General features: G+C 40.8%; 1 protein-coding gene across 2 annotated transcripts; it reads left to right on the top strand.

Annotated features, from left to right (window-relative positions):
• The first annotated feature begins 475 nt into the window (after positions 1–475).
• Positions 476–16,073, top strand: LOC111967797 (uncharacterized). Of its 2 annotated transcripts, XM_023993165.1 has the most exons (12): positions 476–678; positions 3,086–3,128; positions 3,649–3,851; positions 4,130–4,211; positions 4,576–4,860; positions 6,953–7,161; positions 9,547–9,582; positions 10,026–10,106; positions 10,495–10,608; positions 11,423–11,467; positions 13,510–13,629; positions 13,765–16,073. In XM_023993165.1, exons 2-12 carry the CDS (start codon positions 3,086–3,088, stop codon positions 13,882–13,884), a joined length of 1,338 nt encoding a protein of 445 aa, XP_023848933.1. In that variant the 5' UTR covers positions 476–678; the 3' UTR covers positions 13,885–16,073. The 2 variants fall into 2 exon arrangements, with proteins under 2 accessions (XP_023848933.1, XP_070300996.1); XM_070444895.1 differs by lacking the exon at positions 11,423–11,467.
• The last annotated feature ends 7,259 nt before the right edge of the window (positions 16,074–23,332 follow it).

Here is a 23,332-nt window from a genome sequence, read left to right as displayed (position 1 = left end):
AATAAAGTGTAACCGAACACATCACTCTGGAGTCAGATGTTAACAGTGTAGTGAGGTATCAGTGACAGCCATAGAGTGAGTGCATTGGCTTAGCCCAGTTGTCAGGGTAGAGAGAAAAACAGGGGATCGTTTTTTTGCGAAAATTATGATTATATATATTTTTTATTTCGCGGGGGTGAACAATTGTGTGGGTAGTTCAAGTAGTTAGCTACAATGCTACATGGCAAAAAAGTAATTAGCTAATGAAAAGACTAAGGAGATTTGAATTTAGTTAAACTACCACCTAGCTCCTGTGGATCTATTGCATGATAAAGACGAATAGCTTAACATTATAGCACATAAAACAAATTAATTTAACACCAATGTGCAGCTGTGTGGTTAAATTTAAAAAATATATAATACTGCCTAGACGAGATTCTACCCCACTATATAACCTAGTGGCAGCGCAGTTGCTTCAAAACAGTGGATTGTCATCTAGGGTTTATAGTTTCGTTGGTCGGATCAGAAGTCCTTTGAAAACCGCTTCGGAGCATCAGAGCTCCGGCATCAATCGTACACTTTACTTGGCCTACTACTATCCGCCGCCTATCGAGTCACCGCGTGACACTCTCCCGTCATAGATACATTGTTATGAGGAGAAAAACAGGGAAATAATCAACTAGATTCTTTCCTATCAAGGTATGTAGCCAATAGGCCTACTACATATCGTCTGCATGCACAATAAGAATGTTTGTGCGATGGCCATGTTCATGGCTCATAATTCGATTTTTCATTGCAGCTGCCTGCTTTCTCCTTGCAGCAGTAGCGGCTTTTAGTTTTATTTGGTCTATTTTATTTTGCAACGTAGGCGAACAATAATCTCTCCTCCTCTTATCATTTTTTTGTTACATTGCCTCGATTGGTGATGTTTGTTATTTTTGTCGCATGGTGTTCTATGGTCTGGGCGCTTGCGTGCCTCTGTCGAGCAAGGAGATGAGAAGAGGTGGTTGTGGGTGTGTGCCATAGACCGTATGCGTGTGCATATTGTTTTGTGTTGGGATTGCTTTCTACCCGTTGCCTCGAGTCACACAGCGACCCGCACTAGGTGTAATAATGTGATTTAATCGTATTCTATCTATCTCTAACATAATGTTTTGCTTTTCTTTAATGAAAGATCATCATATAGTAGATGCTCTTATTTTCTACAAATCGTCTTGATATGGTTCATCCTTGTTTTTTTGTTTGTTATTGTTTTTTTCCTGCGAATTATTGCGGTCGTTCTCCCCTTCTCAAATGAAAGGCGCGGCACCCTCCGTAGTTTTTACTGCCCGTGTGAACCGCTAGCTCTCTGGAGAGATAGCCATTAGGCTCCTCACTGTAGCCTAATATTCTGTGGATCCTCAACAGGTTGAAGCCCTATGTTTCATATAGGCTTATCAGGCGTGAGAGATGCCAAAGAATAGCTATATGTATGGCTTTAAAATAATAATAAAAATTAATACATAATAATAATAGTTTAAAAAAAAAATATCAGGTTATAAATTGCATGGGCTGTAGGCCTATTGTAGAATTTGATGTAATCATGGAAATTATGTTTGTTTCATTATCTCTAATCGTGGCGGCAGGTAGCCTAGTGGTTAGAGCGTTGGGCCAGTAACCGAAAGGTTGCTGGATCGAAATCCCGAGCTGACAAGGCCAAAATCTGTCCTTATGCCCCTGAACAAGGCCACTGTTCCTAGGCCGTCATTGTAAATAAGAATTTGTTCTTAACTATCTTGCCTAGTTAAATAAAACATTGAATTGCGGGCCTTGTGTGACAATTATTAAACGATTGTTGTGGCCCACACATTTATGAAACGCGCACGACCCCCACACCGCCCTTGACTTGACGGATGCGCTCCAAATTGTGAGAGAAAGGACCATAAACATTACAATAACATGAATGGTTGTAAAGTCTGGTTTGAGACAGGGGAGGGGAGGTAGTTGTTTAACTGGCCAACGTTAACCTGGTAGCCTAACTCCTGGACCTATAGGTCCTGGTCAAAAGTAGTGCACTGCACTATATACTACTGTAAACTTCCGTTTGAATTTAGAAAATAAAGACAAATGACATGGACAAAATGATTGCCACCCGGAGCACTTGTTTGCACAGCCTTTGGCCAAGATAACTGCAGTCAAACGATTATTGTTGCCATCGATGAGCTTGCTGCACCTTTCTACTGGCAATTTGGCCCACTCCTAAGCAGCAAACTGCTTGAATTCTTCAATGTTTGAGGGCTGCCCTCCACCTACTGCTGTTTTCAGATCTTGCCATAGGTTTTGGATGTGATTCAGATCTGAACTAGACGCTGGCCTCTCCAGAACAGTCCAGTGTTTCATCTTGTACCATTCCTGGTTGCTCTTTTTTGTCCTGTGTTTGGGGTGTTTGGACCCACAACGTTCAATGGAGACCCAGGTTTTGGACACTGTGTTGAACATTGGAGTCCAAAACACCTGATAATCTGCTGAATTCAGGATGACATAGCCGTGGTATACTTATTGGCCTTATACCACAAACCCCAAGGTGCCTTGTTGCTATTATAAACTGGTTGCCAACATAATTAGAGCAGTAAAAACACATGTTTTGTCATACCCTTGGTTTACGGTCTGATATACCACGCCTGTCAGCCAATCAGCATTCCGGGCTCGAACCACCCAGTTTATAAAGTTGTTTATAAAATATTTTATAAACTGGGTGGTTCGAGCCCTGAATGCTGATTGATTCTTTTAATTACGTCTATAACCAGTTTATAATAGCAATAAGCCACCTCGGATGTTTGTGGTATATTGCCAATATACCACGGCGAAGGGCTGTATGTTGCGCATGTTCAAGGTCCCCAGTACCAGAGGCAGCAAACAACCCAAGAGCATCATTAAACGTTCCCATGTTTGATTGAAGGGAGGGTGTTCTTTTCACTGATTTCTTCATTTGGTCATTCTTTATTTATTTGTTCATCATCTGTCTGTTTGTCTTATACCCCCCCCCCCCCCCCCCATGACCTGTTCACACTATAATTCGTTATATTTCTGGTAATTTGTTCACAAAAAATCTCTATTTCCCACACAGATGATGTGGAGTCTGTGGATCCTGTTGGGAACACTCAGTGTGGGTGAGTCATTTATTTTCCATAATTATAATGTTTTATTTTTGAAGTACAAAATGTGGTACAAGTTCCGGACCTGAAGAAGTACGTGGGAGTTTTAGCTTACTGTATTAGCTCTTAACCTTCCAATGAAATGTCATCCAGAAACCACGTTGATGAACAAGCAATAAAGCCCGGGGGGGGGGGTATACATAGCCAAGGAGGGGGCTGTTGACATTTCAAGATGAATAGGCTGCAATATTAAAAGGTAAACTACTGTGTACATAAGGCCATTATTACACCATATTACACTACACCATTATTGTACCTGTTAACTTTCACCTCACATTCGGCATTAGTCAGCATCATAGGGCCTGTAAAATGCACTACTTTTGTCCAGGGTCCATATAGGGAACAGCTGTAGAGATTTGTAGAGAAAATACATCATTAAAAGGGTTTCAATTTACAGTGTTTTAATCCTGTCTTTCTCACTCCATCTCTCTCTGCCTCCCTATCTCTCTCCCCCCCATCTCTCTCTGTCTCTCAGATGGCTATGCGATGCACGACCTGCACGAGCGTCTGTCCCACGGGCGTCAGCTGAAGATCTACCTCCCGAAGAGCTCTTCGAAGCTGGAGTTCACCCCTGCTGCAGAGCCCATGAAGACCTACCTGTACTGGGACCGTGGCGCCCGGACCAACAAGGGACGGGTGTCTGGGACAGGAACTGACAGGCGCTGGTATCTGGACAAGGTGACTGACTGACTCTTCAATTATCCAAGTCAAATTTTCCCTAGGAGACAATAAAGTATATCTTATCATACCACCAGATGTCCAATTGAGGGGGGGTGTTGGGGGATGGCGTCCTCCTCTTAACAAAAAAGACCACTTTATTTTGACCATTAGTAATACATTTACACCACCTCTGCTAATGTGACTACCATCATCTATCTATCTCTTTAATTTAATTGTATTGTTTTTATTGTGAAGCAATTTTAAATGCACTTAGATTTGATCTTTGCCCTCTGAAGGTGACGTACGAGGACCAGGGAACCTACGTCCAGAGAGACCACTGGAACAAGGAGATCTCCTCGCTCAAAGTGGCCGTGAACAGTGAGTGCAGGAGGGGGTACACGGTGGGGTGGTGGGGAGAGTTGTTGTTTTGCATGTTATTGAAATATCGTCCTTTGTTGTTGTCAGTTGGTGTACAGATCCTTCTCGCGTTTTTGTCTCTCCCTTTCTCTCGCTCTCACTCTTGCTTGCTCCTTCACTCTCTCTCTCTCTCTTTCCACCTACTCTCTCTCACCCACCCCCCTCTCTTGTCTCTCATGTACTCCCCCTCTCTTTCTTTCACTCTCTTCCTCTAATGCTACGTTTCCTCTTACTCTCTCTCACCTCTTCATGTGCCTGCCCCATCTCTGTTTCCAACTACTCTCTCGCCCGTAACATGTTCTCACACCTTTTCTCGCCCCACCAGCCAGGCATGAGTACCCGAAGTGCGTGGCGGGCGAGGAACTCTACATCTCATTGGAGGGCATCGACCTAGCCGACGCCCAACTCTCCTTCTCTGGCGCCGACGCCAATGTCACCCTGGTGCATGATGGGGCCGTGGTCGCCCAGGACCACCCGGACTACTGGAACCGGGTCAAGACCCACTCCACCAAGATCACCATCGAGAACGTCAACACCACGGACGTGGGTTACTACACGCTGAGGGACAGGAGAGACAGGGTGGTCTCCATCATCAGGATGGAACTCACAGGTGGGGGTGTGTGTGGGGGGGAGTGTGTGTGTTTTTTTGCTGTGTCACCATGCGTTGTTAGTTGCTCCAAACCTTGGTCTGCATATATGCTGGCTGCTTCCCAAATGGCCTAGCCCCACTTACCTAACCTCAACTCTGCCTGGGAGCAGCAACAGTAGGGTGTGTGTACATATGGTTCTCATCATAGACACAGAATGGATTCTATTCTAGAATATAAATTATGCTATTTACAGTGAGCTCCAAAAGTATTGGGATAGCGACACATTTTCTGTTGTTCTGGCTCTGTACTCCAGCACTTTGCATTTGAAATGATACAATGATGAAACCTCTACATTAATGTGGATGCTACCATGATTACGGATAGTTCTGAATGAATTGATGGCATTGTTAGTTGCTCCAAACCTTGGTCTGCATATATGCTGGGTATGTCCCAAATGGCTCCCTATTTCCTCTAAAGAGCCCTATGGGCCCTGATCAAAAGGAGTGCACTAAATACGAAAAAGGGTGCCATTTGGTCTCCATAGACACTGGCTGGCTTTAAGTGGCTTTCCAAGTATCTTATTACCCTGTCAATGGTCTTCACCACTCAGACTGCAATATGTGTCCCAAATGGCACCCTATTCCCTATTAAGTGCACTACTGGTCAAATGTAGTGCTTACATAGGTAATTGTGTTACATTTGGGACACATACCATGAGTGTACAAACTGAAATAGAGGGACAAGGAATCCATTCTGGAATTGACTCAACTACTGTGTCCATTCACAGGAATCAGAATTCCATAGAATTGCCACCTTCACTCCTGCTGCCCACCAGCAGGCCTCCAAATGTTTTCAATATTCCATCTGCTGACTTCCAGAGAAGGGATAGGCCAAAGGGCAGGGGTTTATTTGTTATTATGAACTGGGTAGTTAGAGCCCTGAATACATTTTAGTCATTTAGCAGACGTTCTTATCCAGAGCGACTTACAGTAGTGAATACATACATATTCATACTTTTCCATACTGGTCCCCCATGGGAATCAAACCCACAACCCTGACGTGGCAAGCGCCATGCTGTACCAACTGAGCCGTACAGGATAGGCTGAAAGGCCTGATATAATTAAGCAATAAGGTACGAGGAGGTGTGGTATAGGCTAATATACCACGGCTAAGGGCTGTATCTAGGCACTCCACATTGCATTGTGCGTAAGAACAGCCCTTAGCTGTGGTATATTGGCTATATACCACACCTCCTCGGGCCTTATTGCTTAATTATAGTAGGTCTGCTCTGCATACAAAAAGGATAGCAAAGAGCTGAATTCATTCTGACTGAGCGCACTCCTATTCTCCTGTTGTGCTTGTTCATTCTGTCATCACTTTTCACTTCGTCTTCGTCCCTATTGGCCCTGAAGGGTATACTACGAAGCAGGACCAATGAGCGTGATTTCATTTGAAACCTTTCTTCGACAATGTGCATATAAAGAGTATGTATTATGTATTGCTCAGTTTAATCTCAATATGTTTTGCTGGTCATGTAAGAAAACCATGCATACACCAGAAACATGCCATGAGTGACATATGGAATTCCAACCTATTTTAACTGCCCTTACAACCCTACACTCTTAGAAAAAAATTGCTATCTAGAACCTAAAACGGTTCTTCGGCTGTCCCCATAGGAGAACCCTTTGAAGAACATTTTTGTTTGCAGGTAGAACCCTTTTGGGTTCCATGTAAAAATCCTTTCCACAGAGGATTCTACATGGAACCCAAAAGAGTTCTAACTGGAACCAAAAAGGGTTCCCTTTCTTCAGACAGCTGAAGAAGCCTTTTGGAACCCTTTTTTCTACGAGTGTAAGAAAGAGGCCTCTGTAGACCAGATTGGTTGTTTCCGATAGGCACCTACACACTTCAAATGGCCACCAGTCTCGGTTCTACTGGTCTCTACTGTGTTTCTTTACTTTTATTTATTTCATTTATATTTAACTAGGCAAGTCAGTTAAGAACAAATTCTTATTTACAATGACGGCCTAGGAACACTGCCTTCTCTCATTTCCTCCCACCTTCCTCTCTCCCCCCTCCCTCCTCCTCCCTCCCTCCCCTCTCTCCCTCCAGACCACCATGACTATGAAGCAGCTAACCCCTTCATGGCCCTGCTCCTCCTACTGGGGATCCCCATAGGTATCTGCTGTTGTTGCCAGAAGAAGATCTTCAAGAAGAAAGCCCCCCACACCACAGCCGTCCTCCAGGGGACCCCCGAGACTCTGCACCCTCCTCCCGGCTACAATATCCCCGGAGGGGTGTCCCCTGGACCTGGTGGCCCGGTAAGGGGTAGTTTGATGGTGGCATGGCGAAATCCCTATTTAGTGCACTACTTTTGACCAAGCACCCCATAGGGCTCTGGTCAAAAGTAGTACACTATGTAGGGAATAGTGCCAAATGTTACCATATTCCGTATATACTGTTGTGCGCTACTTTTGACCAGGGCCGATGGTACCCTATTCCCTATTTAGTGGGCTCTGGTCAAAAGTAGTTCACTTTATAGGGAATATGGCGTCGTTTGGGACACAACCCTTGTACCCCTTTAGAAAGTATTCATACCTCTTGACTTTTGTTGTGTTACAGCCTGAATTCCAAATGGATAAAAATATAAAAAATATCACCCATCTACACACAATACCCCATAATGGCAAGTGAAAATATGTTTTTAGACATTTTTCCACATTTATTGAAAATTAAATACAAAAATATCTAATTTACAAAAGTATTCACACCCCTGAGTCAATACATGTTAGAATCTCCTTTGGCAGTGATTACAGCTGTGAGTCTTTCTGGATAAGTCTCTAAGATCTTTACATACCTGGATTGTACAATATTAGCATATTATTCTTTTAAAAATTCTTCAAGCTCTGTCAAGTTGGTTGTTGATCATTGCTAGACAGCCATTTTCAAGACTTGCCATAGATTTTCAAGCCCATTTAAGTCAAAACTGTAACTCTGCCATTAAGGAACATTCAATGTCGTCTTCGTAAACAACTCCAGTGTATATTTGGCATTGTGTTTTAGGTTATTGTCCTGCTGAAAGGTGAATTAATCTCCCAGTGTCTGTTGGAAAGCAGACTGAACCAGGTTTTCCTCTAGGATTTTGCCTGTGCTTAGCTCCATTCCGTTGAAGTGAATGGGTGTATTGATACGCCATCCAAAGTGTAATTAATAATTTCACCATGCTCAACGGGACATTCAATTTATGCTTTTTTTTTTACCCATCTACCAATAGGTGCCCTACTTTGCGAGGCATTGGAAAACTTCCCTGGTCTTTGTGGTTGAATATGGGTTTGAAATTCACTGCTTGAATGAGGGACCTTAACAGATAATTGTAGGTGTGGGGTACAGAGATGAGGTAGTCATTTAAAAAGTATGTTGAACACAATTATTGCACACGGGGTGAGTCCGTGCAATTTATTATGTGACTTGTTTAGCACATTTTTACTCTTGGAACTTATTTAGGCTTGCCATGACAAATTGGTTGAATCCATTTTTTATTAATTTGTAAAAATGTGTAAAAACATAATTCCACTTTGACATGTAGGCCAGTGACACAAAATCTCAATTTAGTCCATTTTAAATTCAGGCTGTAACACAAACAGAATGTGGAAAAAGTCAAGGGCTGTGAATACTTTCTGAATGCACTGTACATAATACTACATGCCATTTAGTATCCACTTTGGTCACACTTTATGGTCATAATATGTCACAACAACTGACATAATTTGTCATAACACATTATAATATGGTTATAACACTGTCATGTATGGAACACTGTTTGTATGTCATGATACATATATTTAGACCTGTTGTGACATATATTACATTATTTTATGGCTGGTTATAACACCTACATAAGAGTGTCAAAACCCACAAAACCTACCACACAAGCAAAACATTCCATTACACCATAGCCTACATGTCAACAGTATGTTTATGTTATATATATTGTTTTAATTGACCATATGAAATTATCATTGTTGTTGCGCACACATGAATGATGACTAGGATGAATGCAGATTTCAGGAGCAGGACAAGACACCCTCTTTTTGACTGAATACTAATTAATATAAGGGCATGTACGTGATAGGCCTATCTGGTTAATCATGATTATGATGGTCATAATGCTCCTTGACAGTGTCATAAAGTGTATTATCTAGTTATATAAAATATGTTGAAAAAAACACGACTGTAAAGAATTCATTACAACAACAACAAATTATTTAAGGAACAAGCTTTCAAACGAAGGGAAACTTATTGGCAGGGGGGAAAATGATGTGAATAAATATTTGTCAGAACAGGTGTAAATATATGCGTCATGACAGTGTTATGACCATATTATGACAAGTTATGTAATCTGTTATGATATATTATGACATGGTTATGACCGTGTCATAACGTGTTATGACACTGGGTGTCAAGTAAAGTGTTACCGACACTTTTATCCAAAGCCTTTTATGGGGGGTGCCGTGAATCAGACCCCCTATCCTGGCGTTGCAAGCACCACGGTCTACCCACTGAGTTAGAGGACCACACGTTGCCTTTATGTTCCTCATGTCTCCCCTCTCACTCCTTGATGTACTATCATAGTGAAATCGCAGTGAGCTTTTGTGAATGAACGGTCGATAATAACATCAATTGTGTTTTTGTTGTGATTGTCGCAGGTATTTTATCATGGCCCAGGCCCAGATCCTAACATGGTACATGATGCATTTATTATTACTCAATTAACTACACTGTGGTGTGTGTGCGTGCGTGTGGTTGGTTATCGGCTTTGTGTCACTGATCTGAACGACAAGCAATAATGCCTTCCGTATGTATATCATTTTCTTATTTTCGTCTTAGTCATGAGCACTGTGCGTGTAGCATGTGTGTATTGAGTAGAAGTCCCTATGTCTATCTATGGGTATCCATGTACACTATCTGTGTATGTTCAGTATGAGTATATACTGTCATGGATATATAGTTTAAGCAGGGATGGAAATGAAGCTAGCCCGAGTCTAGTACTTTTCAGACTGGGCTAGTAGCATGGCACAGATTTGGACCCCAAATCGTTAAATTCCATCCCTGAATAGGATTATATAAAAGTATATTTCAGTCCCTCTGTCTAACTGTAGGAACTGTGGTGCTCCTCCATGTACAGGGAGGTTACCCCCAGGTCTACTCTCCCCCCAACCCTGGGATGCCTGGCCAGCCTCAGTGGACCGGACCCCCATACCAACCAGTGAGTCAATCCATTCATCTCTCCTCTCTCCTTTACGCCTTCTCTCTCCATCTGTTCATTTGATCACTTAGCAGCACAGCTGTAAGGTCTGAAAGCACAGAAAACAAAGGAGCTGAGGAGAAAATGTCTGGCCTCATGGCACTTAATTCCCTTTATAGTGTGCTACTTTTGACCAGGACCCATAGGGTGCCATTTGGGACACATCCACTCTCTGTAAAGGAGGATTGGGGCTGAGTTAGGGGCTGTGGCGCTACACTAACCTTCCAGGAATAAGTTTCTGTCTGTCCTAGTTGATTAATACTCTCAATAGGCCAATCGTCATCAACAAGCAATATGCCTGTGTGTGTGTGTGTGTGAGACGGTGTTGTTTTGCTGTGGTTTGTTTCAGGGGTTCAACCCAGGCTACCACCCACAGGACCCTATGTACCCCCCCGCCCAGCCCCTGCAGTGGAACGGCCCGCCGTCCAACCAGCCACAGTACAACCCTGGTGCTCCTCCTATGGTATGTCTCTATACTCTACCATATGCTATTCTATTCTTCTCCTCTACTCTGTTCTATTCTACTCTAATCTGTTCTACTCTACTCTGTTCTATTCTACTCTACTATATTATATTCTACTATTCTACTCTTGTTATATTCTACTCTAATCCTTTCTACTCTACTCTGTTCTATTCTACTCTACCCTACTATATTACATTCTACTATTCTACTCTACTCTGTTATATTATACTCTACTCTAATCTTTTGTACTCTGTTATATTCTACTCTACCGTGCTATATTATATTCTACTCTACTCTGTTATATTCTACTTTACTCTAATCTTTTCTACTCTACCCTGTTCTATTCTACTCTACTCTAATATTTTCTACCAGTCTACTCTGTTCTATTCTACTCTACTCCTTTCTACTCTACTCTGTTCTATTCTACTTTACTATATTATATTCTACTAGTCTACCCTGTTATATTCTACTCTACTCTAATCCTTTCTACTCTACTCTGTTCTATTCTACTCTACTATATTCTATTCTACTAGTCTACTCTGTTCTATTTTACTCTACTCTTTTCTACTAGTCCACTCTGTTCTATTCTACTCTACTCCAATCCTTTCTACTCTACCCTGTTCTATTCGACTCTACTCTAATCTTTTCTACTCTACTCTGTTCTACTATATTATATTCTACTCTTCTACTCTACTCTGTTCTATTCCCCTATTCTACCATATTTGGTTATATTATTGAAAACTCTACTCAGCCTCTACTCCTATTTCCTCTATTCTACAATCTATCTCACTCTGCCTTCCTTCTGACCCCTAAGTGGAGTGGGCCGCCTAACCAGTATCAGTATCCCGTGGCTCCGATGGTATATATCTACTCTACTTAACCATAGTCTAGTGTCTCTTCCCAGTCCTCCCCATCACCCTTGTCCTCTGTGTCAACAGATGTCAAATCTTAATTTGACTCCATTAGTCGCTGGAGGAAAATAATCCAGCAGTAGGTTTTGAATATCTGAATAAATATTTAGAATCGCCACCAGGGGGCAGCTGGAAGCGGCGTTTGTGTACAATGGACACCGTACCTACATTGTACCTTATGTAGGCTACGTACAGGCTACAGCGCATCTCGTGTGAATTCTTATGTGAATTATAATAAATTGACATATTTGTAGGGGGTAGATGTATTTTTAGTTCGGGAAAATAATTTTTTCAGATCAATTGTTTTATTATATGTTGAAGGCAAGCAATAGGCAGAATAAATTATAAATTTCCTCAGTGTCTGTGTGGTTCAGAGGTTACAGCCACTGACCATAGCACACATATGCCAGAGTCAGCATGGGTTTGAATCCGGCCCACTGCATATGGATGAATGTATATTTTTGACACATTAACTCCGCGAGGTTACAAGGTTAAAACAGAAACAATTCAAAGGTTAACAGTTTAGGCATTCATTCTGAGTGGTTAAGGTTAGGGCTATGGTTGGGGAAAGGCTTAAAACAACAGAAATGGAAAACTACGCGCCTATGTTTCATCAGTATTTATAGTATTCTTAGTGCTTGTGAAAGTTTAGTGAACTGTTGTAGTGCAGTAGTCTAAGCAACATGCTCCAACTCTGAACCTCATGAGTTCATGCCCAGTGCTGGGTGATATAGTGACCAGCCTGAGACTACATTAGGCCCACAAGTGAATTGCAATTATTTCAATAAGTAAAACAAATAGTCTAATCATTTACATATTATAGAAAAGTGTCTCAGCTCAACGAAATCATCTTTGGATAGGCTCAAATTAATATTTGGGGCCCTATTGCAACCATCAATGGCACTAGATTATCGCCAGTTTATGTCTGGTTATAACATCAATATGCACTAAATTCCCCCGCACAGCTGATCTCAATTGCAACCATTATTAGTCACCTCATTACCTCTCCCTAAAAGATCGGTGGTCCTTAGTCCTGCTTGCAACCAAATTCTTTCAAGATATGTTTGCCCTCTGGTTGGTATTGTAATCGGAAACAATTTAGTTATTTTTGAACAGACTAAGGGCGATGTATCTATTTAACAAGCATTCCGTACAATAAAAATAAAGTATTTCATAGTTTACCACGGCAAGTCTACTGTGGCATTTCACCCCACACTTTGTATGAACGGAAACTAATGCTGGTGTAGCCGACTGTTATTCTTTTATTTGTTTCCTATTTATGTTATCCAAAAGTGTCTGGTATGGTCATTTCATATCACGATCGACTGTCCGTATTTGAAATGTGTAAATAAATCAAGTCAATCGGAGGGATTGAGTTCTTTGTGCCAGAAGAGTGTGGGCCGGGAATCAAACCCAAGCCGACACCATAGACATTTATGTACGCACTGAAGAAAGCAGCCCTAACCGTTAGATCACCCCAGAGCACAATTAAAAATGTTGACCTGATAAACTTGACACTTGTACGTCGTAGCCTAGTGGAGACCAATATCTATCTTGTGTTATTAGGCTATATAAAACGACAGATGTTGATGTGTATGGCTTCATTTCAGATACATTTTGTACATTTGAATGTTGTAGTAACAGGACCTAGGACTAGCGTTTGAGCGAGAGAGAGAGAAAAGGATTTTGATAGCAAACCCTGATCCCAATGACTGGACTGTCCCCTCATGGAAGGAAAGATTACTGCTCTTTTTTCAGGGACTGTCGAGGCTCATTAGAATTTTTTGATGCAGCGGGAAAATTCTTAGCGACAAAAGAGTGATCAAGTTAAGAACTGACATCTGTATCTGTCATACGCTGCTCCGGTTTGGATCCTTCTCATCTCTGTGTGTGTGTGTGTGTGTGTGTGTGTGTGTGTGTGTGTGTGTGTGTGTGTGTGTGTGTGTGTGTACATGACCTGTATTTGTGTGACTAATTGTGTGTGTTTCAGGGGTATGCTCCGGTTATGTACAGTGCCATGCCTCCAGGTGAGCCAGTGAAGGAGGAGATAAAGATGGAGAACATGTCTCCTGCTGATCCCCTCCTCGCCCACCCCCCACAACCCCCCCAGGTCAGTCCTCTCTCTCTCTCTCTCTCTCTCTCTGTCTTTTTCTTGCTCGCTCCCTCTCTCCATCTCCGTCTCACAAACACACACTTGCTTACTTTACCGATACATGGTTTTCAACTCTCAACTTTCACTCCCTAGGCGTCATCGCACTCCGCCCCCGTGCCTGCCTCTGACGTCCTCCACTCCTCGGACGGAGCCTACCAGTTTAACATCGACACAGGAAAGAACACCACCACCAACACCACCAACTTCCTGTAGAACACCACCCAATGGCCCAATCAGGAGCGGCCTTTTCAACGTAATGGGGGCTCCGTCCCAATATGTCTCAATTGCTTCCTTTCCTCCTCTCCTTTCCTCGTCGCTTTCCCTGTGTGACCACTGATATTAATGGGAGGTATAAACCATGGGGGCTGTTTGCGATTCAATTTAGGGAGGTGTTACAAGAGAAGTGCTAATAAATTTACCAACGAAAATGCATAGATCCATTCTCACAACAACAACAAAAAACAGCTGACATAACTAGGTCTCGAGCTGTGTTTTTATTGACTGTGTTTTTTTTTAGTCCCCTACCCCTTTCACATAAACAAACAAAGGTAACAAAATGTAAAAATAAGGGGTTTGGTCTCTGTGTAAATGGGGTATTAGTGAAGGAAAGGAGATAAGGAAAGTAGGTAATTGGAATATGCCCCTATTTCCTGTATAGGGATAGGAAGTGCCCATTAGCTGTGATACAGAGCCTGTCAAAATGGCTGAAACAGACAATGGAAGCATGGGATTGGTGCAAGAATGGCTGAAGGTAGTTACCACCATATTCCCAGTCCATTTATTTTAAATATCCTAGGGGATTGTACGAGTGCACACTTCGGGAGAAGGGTAGAACATTGGAATGTAGCCAGAGTCTAGGGGCGAGGGTTGGGAAGGCAGTGGAAAAGGTTGGTTATTTAACATTTATTGTTTTAAACGTGTAGCCTTAGATTTTTCTAACTTGTCTTTTTTTAAACTCAACAGTAAAGATGGTATCTATGAAACACTCCAACTGCCAACCATCTCGCAAAAAAACAAACAAACACGATCATTATCCAACCAGAGCATTCAGAACCTACATCACACCCAGTCATGATCCAATCAGATGGTACCAGGAAAACTCATCATCACTCTGGATAGACCAAGCAAAGCTCTCTATAAACATGTACATGTAAATACAATCACAAATGCCTTTATGTTCCAAAGTTTAGTTTGTCATTATATGCATGATGGACCATTTTAGTACTTTATATGAAACTACTGTCATTTCAACAGGGTATGCAGAGTTAATTAACTGTTTTGGCAGCTTATGATTAAAAACAATTGGGAGGAGGGTGCTATTCTGTTAGGCCTAAATAGCCCCCTATTCCTTACATAGTTCACTACTTTTGACCCGAGTAAATGTCATTCCTGTGCATCTGTTCTCTTGTATTGTCATCACGTTAGGTTGAACACGGACAGTTTTGTAGCGTCAACGAGGCTAACAGAGGTGTGTGAGTTCCACAAGAGCCTATGCAAATCACTAAGTTGGAATAGTTACCACTTTATTACTGTATATAATCAGCAATGTTAATATTAATTATATTATGTTAAAATATGTAGTATGTATAAATATTCAAGGAACATTTTAATTTGCGGTGTACAAACTTAACATGATGAACGGCAATGACATTTACGCTAACGGGTGACGAGCATTTCCAGACCATGTGACATGTCCAGACAAATTCCTGGCCTAGTTCTTTGTTCTCATCATTACATCGTAGCTAGTCATCTTTCAACCATTGCAATGTGACACTGCCAAGGAACCAGAGTTGGCATTCTACCTCTCATTCCTTCATCTATGCACATATAGGCTCTACTCCAATATCCACACTATCATACCACTTAGAATGAAGCTATGGCTGTGTCCAAAATGGCACCCTATTCTCTATAAAATGTATTACTTTTGACCAGGGCCCAAGTTTATTAAGGTTACTCTACCACTGCATTTGTTTTGTCTGTTACCAATACCCTCATGAGCTGTAAACAAACTTGCCGACTCGTGAAATGTTGTTCAATGGAATTGTGTCATGTTGTAAAGCGTTTGGAGTAAGCAGTTTTTCGTTGCAAATGTTTCGCTAGTTTGCTACGGTGTGCGCAGTGCGCTAATGATTACAACGCAGGCTCCCGATATTAATTTTTTTATTAACATTTTGTTACCTCACTCTTTAGGGATACCACATGAGCTTTTGGAGTAACTTTTAAAGCGACCTTACAGAACGTCTTTTCTCACTTTGTAACTGTCTAGATGATTTCCAAAGCAATATCATTAGACCTTGTGGAATGTTCCGTTTGTTTCTTACTCTATGAATATCGTTAGCATTTATAGTAGAATAGTCTGTAGGACATGCACATATCCACCTCAATAAACAGAATGCAAAATCCCTGCTCTGCCTGTCCGTTTGTGTGCTTTAAAACAAGCTACTCACATCTGCAGTTAATTCTGTTATCACACAAAAAAACGACTTAGTACATTATGAAAAAAGGCAAATGCTTTATTATACCAAATGGAACCAAACGATTTATTAACAGAGACACAACAACAACAATTATTGCTTCTTATTAATTGTACTGCCTTTGACATGATTCAATAAAAACAATTGAAAAAGAGTATAGAGACAGGGAATTATCCAAGCACCATTACACCTCGACTTTCATAAATGTTATCTGGGACTCTGGCTTTACTTCATCTCGAGGAGATGAGATGAAACCAGCAGGCCAGTGATAGACTTACAAGTCCAGATGGTAGAAGAGCAGGACCAGGTATCTTCCTCTGGTAGTCAGACTGAGCTGTTTAAACTGTCTGTCAACTACTGCTGTCCCCACCCAGTCTGAAGCAGGCTTAGATACTAGTGGAGGTAAGAGCTGCTGTAACAATTAGCACCACTCATATATCTCTCTATTACTATTCACTCCCTCCTTGTGAATAATCTCTCTGTCTCACTCACGTAATCATGAGGACTAAAAGTGATCCAATATAGCAACATGATAATACTCAGTCACGTAATCATGAGGACTAAAAGTGATCCAATATAGCAACATGATTAATACTCAGCTACGTATCATGAGGACTAAAAGTGATCCAATATAGCAACATGAAATACTCATCACTGTAATCATGAGGACTAAAAGTGATCCAATATAGCAACATGATAATACTCAGTCACGTAATCATGGAGGACTAAAAGTGATCCAATATAGCAACATGATAATACTCAGTCACGTAATCATGTGTAAGGACTAAAAGTGATCCAATATAGCAACATGATAATACTCAGTCACGTAATCATGAGGACTAAAAGTGATCCAATATAGCAACAACAGACCCGCACCTCATGTCATTCCTTTCTGGTTTGGCAAACGGGACAGCTATGACCGGAAGTTACTTTTCATAGTAAGTTTGGAGAGCATTTTCGCTAACCCTAACCCTTTTCCTAACCTTAACCTTACCTGCTAATTCTCCTAACCTGCTGCCTATGTTCTCCAAACCTGCTATGAAAAAGTCACTTCCAGTAGTAGCTGTATCGCCATTTTGCCCGGTGGGCGGTGCTATACATCACGGTGGGCGTAAATTTCATTGTGCACACAGTGTCGAGAACAAGCCAAGCGCTCGCTCAAGTCCAGGTCGGGGAATCTATTCAACGCACCTCTAAATCATAGAGTACAGGTTGGCTTAAGAATAACTACAGTAATGAATGTTATTTTTTCATCGGGGAGCCACACAGCAAATTCTGAGTGTTAAATCCACACTGAGAGTGTTAAATTTAACACTAGTCCAGTGTCTGTATGGGTCCACACTTTTCAGTGTTAAATTAACACACTGCTTAGTGTAAAGCCTTATTTGCATATTTCCCAGAGTGTCTTTCGAATGAATTGCAGAGTTACCACACATGACTGTATTCGTTAGGCCCAGCATCCCGGAGTCGCCTCTTCACTGTTGACATTGAGACTGGTGTTTTGCGGGCACTATTTAATGAAGCTACCAGTTGAGGAATTGTGAGATGTCTGTTTCTCAAACTATACACTCTAATGTTCTTTTCCTCTTGCTCAGTTATGCACCGGGGCCTCCCACTCCTCTTTATTCTGGTTATAGCCAGTTTGCTCTGTTCTGTGAAGGGAGAAGTACACAGCGTTGTACAAGATCTTCAGTTTCTTGGCAATTTCTCACATGGAATAGCCTTCATTTTTCAGAACAAGAATAGACTGATGAGTTTCAGAAGAAATGTCTTTGTTTCTAGCCATCTTGAGCCTGTAATCGAACCCACAAATGCTGATGCTCCAGATACTCAACTAGTCTAAAGAAGGACAGTTTTATTGCTTCTTTAATCGGAACAACAGTTTTCAGCTGTGCTAACATAATTGCAAAAGGGTTTTCTAATAATCAATTAGCCTTTTAAAATGATAAACTTGGATTAGCTAACACAACGTGCTTCAGTGTTGTGATGCAAAAAATCCTAGCAAAATGCTTGGCGCATAGAATTAAAAAAGTATTGTCAGATATTATTCATCCTAATCAGACAGGCTTTTTACATGGACGATACATTGGAGATAATATAAGACAAGTACTGGAAACAATAGAATACTATGAAATATCGGGAACACTAGGCCTGGTTTTCATAGCTGATTTTGAAAAGGCTTTTGATAAAGTACAACTGGAGTTTATATATAAATGCCTAGAATATTTCAATTTTGAGGAATCTCTTATAAAATGGGTTAAAATTATGTATAGTAACCCTAGGTGTAAAATAGTAAATAATGGCTACATCTCAGAAAGTTTTAAAGGTGTCATTGTACGGTCATGATTCATGTTTTCTTTTAAAACCACAATTAGAATCTCTCCACGGCCTCATAGAGGATCTAGATACTTTTGGTATCCTCTCTGGATTAAAACCAAATTATGAGTGTACTATATTACGTATTGGATCACAAAAAAATGCTAATTTTACATTACCATGTAGTTTACCAATTAAATGGTATGACGGAGATGTGGACATACTCGGTATACAAATCCCAAAAGAAAGAAATGATCTCACTCCAATACATTTTTATAGAAAGTTGGCAAAAATAGATAAAATCTTGCTACCATGGAAAGGAAAATACCTGTCTATTTGTGGAAAATTCATCCTGATTAACTCATTAGTCATATCACACCTATTTGCTTATGGTTTTGCCTACACCTAGTGACCTGCTTTTTAAATTATATGAACAAAAAATATTACATTTTATTTGGAACGGCAAACCAGACAAATTTAAAAGGGCCTATTTATATAATGAATATGAATTCGGAGAGCAGAAATGATTAAATATTAAAGCATTAGACCTCTCACTAAAGGCTTCAGTCATACAAAAGTCATACTTAAATCCAAACAGGTTCTCTAGTAAATTGGTAAGAATGTCTCATCCTATGTTCAAGGGCCTTTTTCCCTTTATTCAGATTACACCTGCTCACTTTCGGTTGTTTGAAAAGGAAATGTTTTAAACAAGCCTTAGAAACTTGGTTGCAATTTCAGTTTAATCCACCTGAAAAGACAGAACAAATAATACAACAAATATTGTGGTTAAATTCAAATATACTAATTGATTAAAAAAACGTATTTTTCGAGGATATTTAAAAAAAAAGGTATAATTTTATTGAATGATATCATAAATAGGACTGGTGGAGTTATGTCACACATACAGCTAACACAGACATATGGAAATTACAACCAATTAATTGCAGCATTACCACAAAAATGGAAGAGGCAAGTAGAAGGGGAAAAAAGTAAGGAAGTTGTATGTCGGCCTTTTATTAAAGAACATAAATGGTTAAAGAAAAGTGTGATAAATAAAAACATATACCAATTTCATTTAAGGACCAAAAAACGGACAGCTGTGCCATATAAATTGCAAAATAGTTGTGAAGAGATTTTCGATGTACCCATTCCATAGCACATGGTTTATGAATTGATACGCAAAACAACGCCGGATTCAAAACTTCACATTTTTCAATTTAAATTACTATACAAAATTCTTGCAACCAATAGAATGTTATATATATACAATCTTCCCAGCTCTGCAGATTCTGCTGTGAGGAGGCAGAGTCTTTAGATAATTTATTTTGGTATTGTCCATATGTAGCTTGTTTTTGGTCACAGGTCCAGAAATGGCTGAAGAATTGCAACATTTGCCTAGAACAAACGCTGCAGATAGCAATACTGGATGATTTGAAAAGCCATAGTCAATCAATCAATAATATAATAATTATTTTAGCAAAACATTTTTTTTTTTTAATGTACAATCTGTAGTAGCTATGAGAATAGAAAGGTTCAATACTTTTGTGAAGCATCACAGCACAGTTGAAAAATATATGGCAAAAATAAATCCAAAATGGATGATGTTGAGAGATAGACGGGAGGGGTTGAAGGGTGTTGAAGGGTGGGACTAATAACAAGATAACCAATGTAAAACATACGAGGTCTGTAAAATGTATATAGGTTCAGAACTTTTGTGAAATAGCACAGTTACAAATAGAAATCAAACTGGATGGACATCAGAAATAGAGGAAGGACTAAAAACAAACAAAATATAACTATTGTAAAATAGATTGTTTCTGTAAAATGTGTATAAGATGTATAAACTGAAGGTAGAAGCCTAAGTGTTTATTGGTTTACTCCAATTGGGGGAACGGTGGTAGGGTTTGTTGGGAATAATAAAGATATATTCTTAAAAAAGTATGTCTATATAGATATGTGTATGTATATATGTGTATATGTATGCATGCGTGTATGTATATGGATATATATATTTACCCCAAAAATATATGGGGGATTGGAAATGATGCAGACAATTACATTGATGGAAGCAACATTCTTTCCGCAATATTAAGCTCATCCACCCCTTTAAAAAACCACACATAAAACACAACGTGCCATTGGAACTCAGGAGTGATGGTTGCTGATAATGGGCCTCTGTAGATATACCATTAAAAATGAGCTGTTTCCAGCTACAATAGTTATTTACAACATTTACAATGTCTATACTGTATTTCTGATCAATTTGATGTCATTTTAATGGACAAAAAAGGTTTTTTGTCCATATATAATTATGTCCCCCCCACTTCTAAAACCAATGTTGTGCCCCTGGTCAAAAGTGTTGTCTGACTGATTTGTAATAGACTGTCATAGCCCCAATTTAAAAAATAAACATCACTTTTTTTTACCTGGTGGGGTCGCGAAAAATGTTTGATATCAAAAAGGGGTTGCAGGCCAAAAAAGTTTGGGAACCCCTGGTCTAAAGACTAATCCATGTTAATGATGGTGAGTGAACAAGCCACTACAAACTGGATTTACCACTAGTGTAGCGACAGATGGTAGAAGCAGAGGCAGGGCTTCAACCAGTGGTGGAAAAAGTACCCAATTGTCATACTTGAGTAAAAGTAAAGCTACCTTAATAGAAAATGACTCAAGTAAAAGTAAAAGTCAACCAGTAAACTGCTACTTGATTAAAAGTCTAAAAGTATTTGGTTTAAAATGTACTTAAGTATCAAAAGTAAATGTAATTGCTAAAATATACTTGAGTCAAAAATATAAAGTAAAAGTATAAACCATTTCAAATTCCTCATACTAAACAAATCAAACAGCACCATAGTTCTTGTTTTTTTAAATTTCTGATAGCCAGGGGCACAATCCAACATTCAGACATAATTTACAAACGAAGCATGTGTGTTTCGTGAGTCCGCCAGATCAGAGGCAGTAGGGATGACCAGGGATGTTCTGTTGATAAGTGTGTGATTGGATAGATGTAACAAAACCATGATGTGATTGGCTTGGATTTGTAAGCCGTATAACTGCTTCATCTTGTCCTCAGATAGAACGGGTGGAAATATATCCAGTACATTCAGATCTACAGGCCAGCACCAACACACATGATGATACACCGATATCTTGATGATGAGTTGATTAGTTTAAACGATCATGTCCAAGATGGCGTAGCAGTCGGACGTGTGTTTGTCTTGTCCTGTCTCGTCCAGTGTAAATAGTCTGTTTCCTCTTTTTTTCCCCGTATATATTTTAATGTCACTTTCCATCTGAGAACTAAATATACTTTCCTGCAACCCGCCTCACCCAATGTGGTACGGATCTGCTATTTTTATACTTTATAACTGGAACCTCCATCAGAAGCTAGCCAGCTAACTAGCTACTAGCTAGTATTCATTGTTAGCCACTGCTAGCGGTCTTCACCTTTAGCTCGGACACCAGCCAGCTTTAGCTCAGTCAATACCTGCCAGTCTGCACAGCGCGATATTAACCCAGAGCATATCGGACTGCTTTTCTCTACCACATCACCGGATTCCTGCCGCAAGCTCTGAACCATTACGCTGGATCATCGCAGCTAGCTAGCTGCAATCCGAGGGGCTACTGTTGGCTAACGCCTCTGTCCCGACGCAAGCACCAGTTAGCCTTGAGCTAGCCTCGAGCTAGGCCCATCTCCCGGCTAGGCGACGAAGGCATACCAGCTAATTCTTGGGCTACAATACCTCTTTTGCCAATTTGGCCTGGACCCTTTATTGTCGACACGGAGCCCCGCCGATCCATCACGACTGGTCTGCTGACGTTATCGTCCGATGTGGTTGCAACAGGCGTTTCCATTGCGTTGTCGCCGAAGTCCATCTGCTAGCCCCGGCCTGCTAGCTGTCTGAATCACCATGTCTTCCGCTTGCCTAGCGTAGTAGCGACTACTGAACGGCTCCCTGACTCACCTATTGCTGCTCATTGGACCCTATGATCCTCGGCTACACAGCTGATGCCTGTTGGACTGTTCACTTAAACGGTACCTCACTTTGTTTATCTGTCGGCCCCAGCCCCGAACTCAGGTCCCTAACTGTGTACCTAACTGACCCTCTCTGCCCATTCATCGCCATTTACCAGCTTTATGCCTCTCTCTAATGTCAATATGCCTTGTCTACTGCTGTTTCGGTTAGTTCTTATTGTTCTATTTCAGTCCCACTCAACATGCCTGAGCTCAAGATAGCTCTTTTGTCCCACCCCCCCACACATGCGGACCTCACCTGGCTTAACTGGTGCCTCCAGAGACACAACCTCTCTCATCGTCACTCAATGCCTAGGTTTACCTCCACTGTACTCACATCCTACCATACCCTTGTCTGTCACACTATGCCCTGAATCTATTCTACCATGCCAGAAATCTGCTCCTTTTATTCTCTGTTCCCAACGCACTAGACGACCAGTTCTTATTGCCTTTAGCCATACCTTATCAAATCAAATCAAAGTTTATTTGCCACGTGCGCCGAGTATAACAGGGGTACCTTACATGAAATGCTTACTTACCAATTGTGCAAAAAAGGTGTGAGGTGAACAATAGGTAAGTAAAGAAATAAAACAACAGTAAAAAGACAGGCTATATACAGTAGCGAGGCTATAAAAGTAGCGAGCTACATACGACACCGGTTAGTTAGGCTGATGAGGTAGTATGTACATGAAGATATGGTTAAAGTGACTATGCATATATGATGAACAGAGAGTAGCAGTAGCGTAAAAGAGAGGTTGGCGGGTGGTGGGGGCGGGACACAATGCAGATAGCCCAGTTACCAATGTGCGGGAGCACTGGTTGGTCGGCCCAATTGAGGTAGTATGTACATGATGTA

This window comes from Salvelinus sp. IW2-2015, linkage group LG8 (assembly GCF_002910315.2).
Source record: "Salvelinus sp. IW2-2015 linkage group LG8, ASM291031v2, whole genome shotgun sequence".
Classification (NCBI taxonomy): domain Eukaryota; kingdom Metazoa; phylum Chordata; class Actinopteri; order Salmoniformes; family Salmonidae; genus Salvelinus; species Salvelinus sp. IW2-2015.
Note: the sequence above shows the minus strand (reverse complement) of the source record. Positions and strands in the feature narration are given on the sequence as shown.

Excerpts from the sequence above, each read along its gene's own strand:
- LOC111967797 (XM_023993165.1), top strand. The coding sequence starts at position 3,086 with ATGATGTGGAGTCTGTGGATCCTGTTGGGAACACTCAGTGTGG. Across the intron at positions 3,129-3,648 it reads GTTGGGAACACTCAGTGTGG|ATGGCTATGCGATGCACGAC; the intron begins GTGAGTCATTTA and ends TCTGTCTCTCAG. Across the intron at positions 9,583-10,025 it reads CAGGCCCAGATCCTAACATG|GGAGGTTACCCCCAGGTCTA; the intron begins GTACATGATGCA and ends CTCCATGTACAG.